Source organism: Oncorhynchus kisutch, unplaced genomic scaffold (assembly GCF_002021735.2).
Source record: "Oncorhynchus kisutch isolate 150728-3 unplaced genomic scaffold, Okis_V2 scaffold3733, whole genome shotgun sequence".
NCBI lineage: Eukaryota > Metazoa > Chordata > Actinopteri > Salmoniformes > Salmonidae > Oncorhynchus > Oncorhynchus kisutch.
In genome coordinates, this window is record NW_022265678.1 from 390,001 (window position 1) to 400,980 (window position 10,980).

At 47.2% G+C, this 10,980-nt stretch overlaps 1 protein-coding gene across 1 annotated transcript in view; it reads left to right on the top strand.

Moving 5' to 3' along the window:
• The window catches only part of LOC116371837 (guanine nucleotide exchange protein smcr8a-like), a 21,539-nt gene extending 10,838 nt beyond the window's left edge, over nt 1-10,701 (top strand). The window contains exons 4-8 of the mRNA XM_031820897.1: nt 1,479-2,281; nt 4,145-4,639; nt 5,543-6,119; nt 8,504-8,652; nt 10,592-10,701. Of these exons, the coding sequence (XP_031676757.1) occupies nt 1,479-2,281; nt 4,145-4,639; nt 5,543-6,119; nt 8,504-8,652; nt 10,592-10,701 (2,134 nt within the window). The remainder of the gene's footprint in view (nt 1-1,478; nt 2,282-4,144; nt 4,640-5,542; nt 6,120-8,503; nt 8,653-10,591) is intronic.
• Nucleotides 10,702-10,980: the final 279 nt, after the last annotated feature.

The window sequence follows — 10,980 nt, forward strand, 5'->3', positions numbered from 1 at the left end:
CAGTTAAGAACAAATTCTTATTTTCAATGACGGCCTAGGAACAGTGGGTTAACTGCCTGTTCAGGGGCAGAACGACAGCCTAGGAACAGTGGGTTAACTGCCTGTTCAGGGGCAGAACGACAGATTTGTACCTTGTCAGCTCGGGGGTTTGAACTTGCAACCTTCCGGTTCCTAGTCCAACGCGCTACACTGCCGCCACTCACTCATTTTACATCCATAGCAGTCAATATCAATCGTCATCTTAATTCAGTTTCATCTGAAAGTTGTAAATTATTTTATCTGCATGAACCCTGGCTAACAAGTCGAATCAGCAATACAAAATTGGTTTTAATTATTTATTTACTAAGTACCTAACTAATCACACATACACATAATACAATCTTAACTTGATTACAAATTACGTCATAAAGAAAAATGTCCCCTTTGTTACACAACGGAAAAGGGGCGGGTTTGAGTGAAAGAGCGGGAAGACTGAGGAACAAAGGGTGAAGCTGCGCTATCATAAATACAGTATCTTATGCATTCTAAATTACCGCCCATTTGGAAAAGGAAAATGCAATAAATATTTACTCTGAGCTGCACTTCAGTAGGTTGGTGGTAGATGGAAGACCGTGTTGCCAAACTGAGTCCTTTGTTCTTTGAAGAATGTCTCTGGTGGTCAATTGGATATGTTGTAGTAACGTCGTTGTGTGGTAGATGGGATAGTCTGTCTGTTCCTTCCTAACCCTCGTTTGCAGCTGCGGTCGCTAACTCAACGGCTAGGAGGTATCACTTCTGTCGTGAATAAGAGTTCAAAGTTCATACCATTCGCAACCAAAGCTCATGCTGATGTTGGCTTTGTTCTGTAGTTATTATCTGAACCATTCTGACATCGGACCGTCGTCCTCACATCATCGGAAAACAGGAAGTTATGTTGTCGTCAAGGGCTTACATAGGAAGGGAGAGGAGGGCGTGTTTGAAAAGTTTTATAGCCCTTGTCCCTTCACAGGGGCGGGCCACTGATTGAGCAGAGCCCTACCTTATGAAAACCCAAATTTAGAAGCTAAAATCACATTTCATCCCATCATGAATAATTTAATATTAAAACATTTAAATTGAACATTAATTCCATGTGAATCCGATAACTCTGATGTGTAGACTTTCCACTGTAGAGTTTATGTCATCTTATCATTGATGAGAATGTCTCAGATGACAACCGAACTGACATCATCTTCATTAAGTACCACCGCATATGTTCAATTGGTCGGATTACCAGAATATAGTTCATTTACCCCCACCTTCTGGTGTTCCCAGAATCTCAATGTTAACCAAGGGGTTTTGAAATGTAACATCAGTAGGGTAGAGAGAGGAAAAATGGGGGAAGAGGTATTTATGACTGTCAGAAACCTATCCCCCAGGCCAACGTCATGACAACAGGGACACACGATCCACAGAGTTTGTTTGTGTGAGCGTTTTTAAATCCTTCTCTCTGTTGACAGGTACACACGATCCATCCTTCAAGCAGTGCTTCAAAGGATATCCAATGAGAGTGCGGAGATCAGGGAGGAGGCGGAGCTGCAGAAGACGGCCAACGAGCTTGCTAGCGTGGATCGTTCCATCCTGGACCACAGATCGCTCCTCCACCAGGTCACTTCCTATCCCAACAGGAAGTTAAGAGACCCAGGCTTTCTGCCCTACGACCCCTCCCTGATCCCAGAGACCCTCCCCTTGACTCCTGATCCCCCCTCCCCCTCATACACCCCCCAGCTGGTTTCCGGGGCATCGCTAGGGGGCGGGGGCTGGTCAGCGAGGCGGTTCGACCGCCGTCTGAAGCCGTTGGAGGAGCTGAGCGACTGCTACTTCCTGTCTCTGACGCTAGAACAGCTGGGCAACGCAGAACGCCGTCTCCGTGGAGACCAGAGTGTTCTACACAACCGTCGCATCACACACAGGCTCTCCAGGACGCTTTCACACACACAGTTCCTGTTCCAGCTCTGGGACCAGGAGGAGGAGGAGGACCTGGAGGAGGAGGGGGCGGGGCTAGAGGGAGGAAGCGGTGTGATGTCACATCCTGTGGTGGGGGCGGGACCACAGAGCCTGGAGTCGTTCTTCTCCTGCGTGGAGGAGGTGTCAATCAAACTGGAGACAGGAAGTGGAGGGGCGGAGCCGACACTTGATCCTGAGGGAGAAGGAGTAACCGCGGAGACGAGACCAGGCAGTGTGAGCAGTGGAGACAGCATTGAGGTTCTGGGGACGGAGCGCTCCTATAGAACACAGGGACTAACCCACATGGAACTCAGAGGTACAGTGAATTCAGAATCTGTTCAGACCCCTTTGACTTTTAACACGTTGTGTTACAGCCTTATTCTGAAATGGATTCAATCGTTTTTTCCCCCCTCAATCTACACACAATACCCCATAATGACATCACAATACCCCATAATGACATCACAATACCCTATAATGACAGAGCAAAAACAGGTTTTTAGAAATGTTTGCAAATGCACAAGTTTTTTATTTTTTTATAAAAAAACTGATCACATTTACTTAAGTATTCAGACCCTTTACTTAGTACTTTGTTGAAGCACCTTTGGCAGTGATTAAAGCCTCAAGTCTTCTTGTGTATGACGCTACAAGCTTGACACACCTGTATTTGGAGAGTTTCTCCCATTCTTCTCTGCAGATCCTCTCAAGCTCTGTCAGGTTGGATGGGGAGCATCACTGCACAGCTATTTTCAGGTCTCTCCAGAGATGTTCGATCGGGTTCAAGTCCGGGCTCTGGCTGGGCCACTCAAGGACATTCAGAGACTTGTCCTGAAGCCACTCCTGCGTTGTCTTGGCTATGTGCTTAGGGTCGTTGTCCTGTTGGAAGGTGACCCTGAGGTCCTGAGCAGGTTTTCATCAAGGATGTCTCTGTACTTTGCTCCGCTCATCTTTGACTCGATCCTGACTAGTCTCCCAGTCCCTGCCGCTGAAAAACATCCCCACAGCATAATGCTGCCACCAACACCATGCTTCACTCTAGGGATGGTGCCAGGTTTCCTCCAAATGTAACGCTTGGCATTCAGGCCAAATAGTTCAATCTTGGTTTCATCAGAACAGAGAATCTTGTTTCTCATGGTCTGAGAGTCATTTAGGTGGTTTTTGGCTAACTCTAAGTGGGCTCTCAGGTGCCTTTTACTGAGGAGTGGCTTCCGTCTGGCCACTCTACCATAAAGGCCTGATTGGTCGAGTGTTGCAGAGATGGTTGTCCTTCTGGAAGGTTCTCCCATCTCCACAGAGGAACTCTGGAGCTCTGTCAGAGTGACCATCGGGTTCTTGGTCACCTCCCTGACCAAGCTCCTTCTCCTGTTTGCTCAGTTTGGCCGGGCGGCCAGCTCTAGGAAGAGTCTTGGTGGTTCCAAACTTCTTCCATTCAAGAATGATGGAGGCCACTGCGTTCTTGGGGACCTTCAATACTGCAGAAATGTTTTGGTACCCTTCCCCAGATCTGTGCCTCGACACACTCCTGTCTCTGAGCTCTACGGACAATTCCTTCGACTTCATAGCTTGGTTTTTTTCTCTGACATGGACTGTCAATTGTGAGACCTTATACAGACAGGTGTGTGCCTTTCTAAATCATGTCCAATCAATTGAATTTACCACAGGTGGACTCTAATCAAGTTGTAGAAACATCTTAATCGATGGCAGATCAATGGAAACAGGATGCATCTGAGCTCAATTTCGAGTCTCATAGCAAAGGTTCTGAAAATGTATGTAAATAATGTATTTCTGTTTTTTTTTTAATACATTAGCAAAAATGTCTAAACCTGTTTTCGTTTTGTCATTATGGGGTGTTGTGACGTCATTATGGGGTGTTGTGACGTCGTTATGGGGTGTTATGGGGTGTTGTGACGTCATTATGGGGTGTTGTGTGTATTAGACTCCTCTCCTCCTATAGAGTTGTCTGGTGCGTCAGGGGTCAGGGCTGTGTATTAGACTCCTCTCCTCCTATAGAGTTGTCTGGTGGGTCAGGGCTGTGTATTAGACTCCTATCCACCTATAGAGTTGTCTGGTGGGTCAGGGGTCAGGGTTGTGTATTAGACTCTCTCCTCTCCTCCTATAGAGTTGTGTGGTGGGTCAGGGGTCAGGGCTGTGTATTAGACTCTCTCCTCTCCTCCTATAGAGTTGTCTGGTGGGTTGGGTCAGGGTGAAGGCTGTGATGTGGTGCGGAGTTGTGCCCCTGCGGAGGTGTGGATGAGACGTGACGTGCGGTCCCTGGCACGGAGGGCGAACAGCGAGGACAGTATTGAGATCATCAGCACCTCAGACTCCATCTTCCCCGACGACCTCATCTTCAACGCCATCACAGAGGAGGAGCCTGAGGAGCATGGAATCATGGGTAGTGTAATCCAGGAAGAGGAGGAGGAGGAGGCAGCAGGTGAGGACACGCCCATTCAGCAGCACAGCACCCTGGGTATTGTAGTTCACGAGGAGGAGGAGCAAACTCGGCACCAAAGAATCCTGGGTAATATAGTCCAGACGGAGGGAAAGGAGGAGCTAGAGGACACTCCCACTCGGCTGCACCGCACCCTGGGTATTGAAGTCCGGGAATTGGAGGAGGAGAAGCCAGAGAGATGGGACACTCCGGCCCCCTTGTCTGAGCCCCAGAGAACTCTGGGTAAGACTGTCTGTTTGTCCTCTTCAATAATAATAATAATGACATATCTGTCAAGAGAATTTTCAATCCCAATGATAATAACTAACAATAAGCTTTGACCAATCCCGAGGTTTGTAAGACCCTGGGTTTAATAATAATTAGGCAAAGACTCAGTTTATGCTAAAGGTTCGTACAGTTTATTCACGAGAGCGCTCTGAAGTCCATAATACAAAGACATCCATTTTATAATGCACATACCTCCACACAAACAGTAGATGTCCTACACACATACATACACACGAACAGTCGGTGAATTGTATCCTTCCCCAGAGTTCTCACCACTGGGTATCACTACCCAGCGCTGTCTGTTCCATTCCCCCGAGATTACAGGAACCTTGAGAAGGACTCCCTGTCCTATCATAAGTTTCTCAGAGTTCTAGCCAGGTCGGGTCAAACACAGTTGAATCTCTCTGTATTTTCTTCGACACACACACATTTCTCTCCCTCCCATGTCTCTACTGAACCTTATTGGACGTTTATTAATCATTCATTGTACTACATAAACCAATAATCACTAATAGTTTCAGGGTGGAATACTTTAATCATGACCTTTTTAAGCATATAATTCCATTATCAATATCCCTAATAGTTTCAGGGTGGGATACTTTAATCATTACCTTTTAAGCATATAATTCCATTATCAATATCCCTAATAGTTTCAGGGTGGGATACTTTAATCATTACCTTTTTAAGCATATAATTCCCTTATCAATATCCCTAATAGTTTTCAGGGTGGGATACTTTAATCATTACCTTTTAAGCATATAATTCCCTTATCACTATCCCAGATGCTTTTTTCCCAAGGTGTCTTGCAACGTATTATCCGTTTTCTCTCTTAGTAACTGATATAGTTTCTGTCTCCAGTCCACCAGGTGTCAGTAGAGGGCTCCTCCCAGCAGTACGAGGGTCACCATGCCAACGGCGAGGTCAGAGGTCAGGCTGGGCGTGACAGCAGGCGGGTGGTGGTGCCTGACCTCCAGGTGAACTTTTCTATCCCCTTGAGGTTAGATGTTAGAGGTCGGGGGTCAGGGGGGTGGCGGTTGCTAGGCGACACCGCTTACAGGCTGAGTGTAGACGAGGCATCGGACTGTATGAGCAACATCAGCACCTCTCCATCTTCCTCTCTGCCCCCCACACATCTCCATGGCAACCACAGCGCTAGTAATCCGCGACGACATCAGCGCCAGAGGAGGAAGGCGGGTCCTGGAGCCCTCAGGTTCCTGCGGCAGAATTCCTTCTCCCAGAATGCTGTGTTCTGCCTGCTAAGTGGACGGCCGCTGGTGGTGATTGGTGGAGAGGAGGCTTCCGTGAGGAGGACGGTCGCTGCCCTCTCGCTCTATCTGCCTTCACCTGGTCGCTATGGAGATGCTGTGCAGCCTTACTTGGCCACGCCTCTTCAGCTGACAGACCTGCTCACCTGGAGACTCATTGGAATCCACAGGTAAAAACAGAGCATCAACACCCTGATGTATCATGGGTAAATTGTGACTGACTGCGCTACAAATGATATTGAGTAGTGATTTATCAGGCCTTTATAGTCTGTTGTAATGTTGAACGTCCCCATTACTCTGCCTCCTATCCAAGTTCTAGATCAGGTATTTCCAAACTGGGGTATGCGCAATGCCGTCGGGAGTACGCCAAATAAAAATGTGATTGACATTTTTAAAAACAATCCGTTTCTATTTTCCAACGGGGCTATACATTTGGTTTATTTGTTTTATTTTTTTCTTACCTGAGTAGCCTTGTTTCACCGCCAAAATTAAACCATTTGGTGTTCAGTGAAATAACAACACAATGTCAAATACAGGTATCCTAGTCAAATAATGAACATCCAATCACAGTAACCGTTACTCTCTCATGGGAATTCCACTAACGGTCTGGATGGAGCCAAACGTAGCTGCTGCTCATGTTGGTATCTGTACTGATGGTGCAAAAAGCCAGGGAGACATAGTGGAGTGGTAACGCTGGTGCTCCCGACGCCACTGCAGCATCCACCGAGAGGCTCTCGTTGCCAAGGGAATGCCTGACAGCTTGAAATACGTTTTGGACACCTCAGTGAAAATGGCTTTGTTAACCTCTCTGGGATATATGGGACGGCCAAAAGCCAGAGAAAATGCAGAGCGTCAAATTCAACTAAATTACTTTTAAAAAATGCTATTATCTGAGGATAACACCTCCGTAAACAAAGAGAGAAAAGCATATTTCAACCCTGCAGGCGCAACACAAAACACAGAAATAAAAATATGATTCATGCCTTTGACGAGCTTCTTTTGTAGGCATTCCAATATGTCCCATAAACATCACAAATGGTCCTTTTGTTTGATTAATTCCATCCATATATATCCAAAATGTCAATTTATTTGGCGCGTTTGATCCAGAAAAACACCAGTTCCAACTTGCACAATGTGACTACAAAATATCTCAAAAGTTACCTGTAAACTTTGCCAAAACATTTCAAACTACTTTTGTAATACAACTTTAGGTATTTTTAACGTAAATAATCGATAAAATTGAAGACTGGATGATCTGTGTTCGATACAGGAGGACAACAAACTGAAGCATACTTTCTGGTCACGCGCCTTTAACAGTACACTTATCTAGCAGTGTGTGGCAGGCTTACTATGATGGCAAATAATTACATTTGAGAGTGCGCTGACCCTGGTGCTAGAGGGGGTACAGCTGGAGGTTGAATGATTTGAAGGGTACGGTACTAGGGGGTAGAGCTGGAGGTTGAATGTTTGAAGGGGTACAGGACTAGGGGGTACAGATGGAGGTTGAATGTTTGAAGGGTACTGGACTAGTGGGTACAGCTGGAGGTTGAATGTTTGAAGGGGTACTGAACTAGGGGGTACAGCTGGAGGTTGAATGTTTGAAGGGGTACGGCACTAGGGGGTACAGCTGGAGGTTGAATGTTTGAAGTGGTACTGAACTAGGGGGTACAGCTGGAGGTTGAATGTTTGAAGCGGTACTGAACTAGGGGGTACAGCTGTTGAATGTTTAGGTTGAATGTTTGAAGGGGTACGGCACTAGGGGGTACAGCTGGAGGTTGAATGTTTGAAGCGGTACTGAACTAGGGGGTACAGCTGGAGGTTGAATGTTTGAAGGGGTACTGAACTATAAAAAGTTTGGGAACCGCTGTTCTAGAACACAAGTCGAAGTTCTAGAACACCATATACAGTGCATCTCTGATCAGTCTTCTCCTTGTATGAGATGAAAGTTTAGAGGGACGGCCAGGTCTTGGTAGATTTGCAGTGGTCTGATACTCCTTCCATTTCAAATTATCGCTTTCACAGTGCTCCTTGGGATGTTTAAAGCTTGGGAAATCTTTTTGTGTCCAAATCCGGCTTGAAACTTCTTCACAACAGTATCTCGGACCTGCCTGGTGTGTTCCTTGTTCTTCATGATGCTCTCTGCGCTTTTAACGGACCTCTGAGACTATCACAGTGCAGGTGCATTTATACGGAGCCTTGATTACACACAGGTGGATTGTATTTATCATCATTAGTCATTTAGGTCAACATTGGATCATTCAGAGATCCTCACTGAACTTCTGGAGAGAGTTTGCTTCACTGAAAGTAAAGGGGCTGAATAATTTTGCACGCCCAATTTTTCAGTTTTTGATTTGTTAAAAAAGTTTGAAATATCCAATAAATGTCGTTCCACTTCATGATTGTGTCCCACTTGTTGTTGATTCTTCACAAAAAATACAGTTTTATATCTTTATGTTTGAAGCCTGAAATGTGGCAAAAGATTGCAAAGTTCAAGGGGGCCGAATACTTTCGAAAGGCACTGTACATCACTAAATAACTTCATCTTTCTCCCCAGGACGTCTCCTACAGCTCCCAGCATGCTTCACTCTCTGGCTCGTTACGGACGGTACCTGCCGTGCTGGACCTGGACCAGCGTTACACTGAGAAGCCCCGCCTACCACGGACACCTCATTGGCCGGCTGGCCAACCCCCACACTCTGATAGGCTAGTGAAATGATTAGTCTTTTTTTGTTGTTGATTTGTCTTGTACATAGTTACAACAGTTCACCTCAATGGCGGCTTCTGTGACAGGAGGGGGGGGTCTCTATGGGTAGTTACGAGTTGTCAAGTTGTAACTCAGTTGGGTGAAATTGGCTAATGGCCAACAAGCCGTGTCAACCATAATCCAAAACAACAGCTGTCATGTACATAGTTACAACAGTTCACCTCAATGGCGGCTTCTGTGACAGGAGGGGGGGGGTAGAGTCGTGGTGATGGGAGGGGGGGGGTCTCTATGGGTAGTTACGAGTTGTCAAGTTGTAACTCAGTTGGGTGAAATTGGCTAATGGCCAACAAGCCGTGTCAACCATAATCCAAAACAACAGCTGTCATGTACATAGTTACAACAGTTCACCTCAATGCGGCTTCTGTGACAGGAGGGGGGGGGTAGAGTCGTGGTGATGGGAGGGGGGGTGGTCTCTATGGCTAATGGCCAACAAGCCGTGTCAACCATAATCCAAAACAACAGCTGTCATGTACATAGTTACAACAGTTCACCTCAATGGCGGCTTCTGTGACAGGAGGGGGGGGGGGTAGAGTCGTGGTGACAGGAGGGGGGGGGGGTCTCTATGGCTAATGGCCAACAAGCCGTGTCAACCATAATCCAAAACAACAGCTGTCATGTACATAGTTACAACAGTTTCACCTCAATGGCGGCTTCTGTGACAGGAGGGGGGGTAGAGTCGTGGTGACAGGAGGGGGGGTAGAGTCGTGGTGACAGGAGGGGGGGGTAGAGTCGTGGTGATGGGAGGGGGGGTGGTCTCTATGGCTAATGGCCAACAAGCCGTGTCAACCATAATCCAAAACAACAGCTGTCATGTACATAGTTTACAACAGTTCACCTCAATGGCGGCTTCTGTGACAGGAGGGGGGGGTAGAGTCGTGGTGACAGGAGGGGGGGGTAGAGTTCGTGGTGACAGGAGGGGGGGGTAGAGTCGTAGTGATGGGAGGGGGGGTGGTCTCTATGGCTAATGGCCAACAAGCCGTGTCAACCATAATCCAAAACAACAGCTGCTCCTAAACAGATTATAGTGTCAAACACATATTATAATAGATTAATAATGCTTTGTTGCATTTAACTGCTGAAAATGCTGTTCTGGAGGTCATTTCCTTAGTAGGTGATGTCAGAGGTCAACATGTGGGAGCTGTCTCTCCCAGGGATCTTAATTCCCACTACTATTGACCAGTTGGAGGGGCGTTCCAGTGGATGTCTCTCCCAGGGATCTTAAATTCCCACTACTATTGACCAGTTGGAGGGGCGTTCCAGTGGATGTCTCTCCCAGGGGTCTTAATTCCCACTACTATTGACCAGTTGGAGGGGCGTTCCAGTGGATGTCCTCTCCCAGGGATCTTAAATTCCCACTACTATTGACCAGTTGGAGGGGCGTTCCAGTGGATGTCTCTCCCGGGATCTTAAATTCCCACTACTATTTTGCCAGTTGGAGGGGCGTTCCAGTGGACGTCTATCCTAGTCCAATGGGGTCTTAATTCCCACTACTATTGGCCAGTTGGAGGGGCGTTCCAGTGGACGTCTCTCCCAGGTCCAATGGGGTCTTAATTCCCACTACTATTGGCCAGTTGGAGTGGCGTTCCAGTGGATGTCTCTCCCAGGGATCTTAAATTCCCACTACTATTGACCAGTTGGAGGGCGTTCCAGTGGATGTCTCTCCCAGGGATCTTAAATTCCCACTACTATTGGCCAGTTGGAGGGGCGTTCCAGTGGACGTCTCTCCCAGTCCAATGGGGTCTTAAATTCCTACTTCCACTTGGTTATGAACACAGCATTCCTGTCTTATGTCTTGACCTGCATCTTCAACTGAACTATTTGAATGTCTATCATAGTGTAAAATGTGTTGAAATGTTTGTTTGTGTTTCTTATGTCCAGGTCGTGGCAGCACCTACCTTCTCCACGTGGAGAGCTGCCTCGCTGAGCTGACCGCTAAGGCTTTCCTGTTCTCCTGTTCTCCTGACCTTTCAAACTCTAACATCGGGTAGAGCTCAGAGTTCACCTGGGGGTCAGGCACCCCCCATCTGCCACAGCCACTCTGACCTCCAGCTTCCAGCCTCCCCAGGGAGGACGATGACTTCACGCTGACTCAGCGTCGCAGGGACTTTCCTATGTGGGCGGGGTTTCAGCGGGGAGGATGACCTCCGGGTGATGCACTTCCTGTCTGACCTCATCAAACAGCACCACGCAGGAAGTGGTCCTCCGGCCCTCCGCTTCTCCTACAGTTGCCGTCCCCTTTACATAGAAACACCACAACATAGATATGG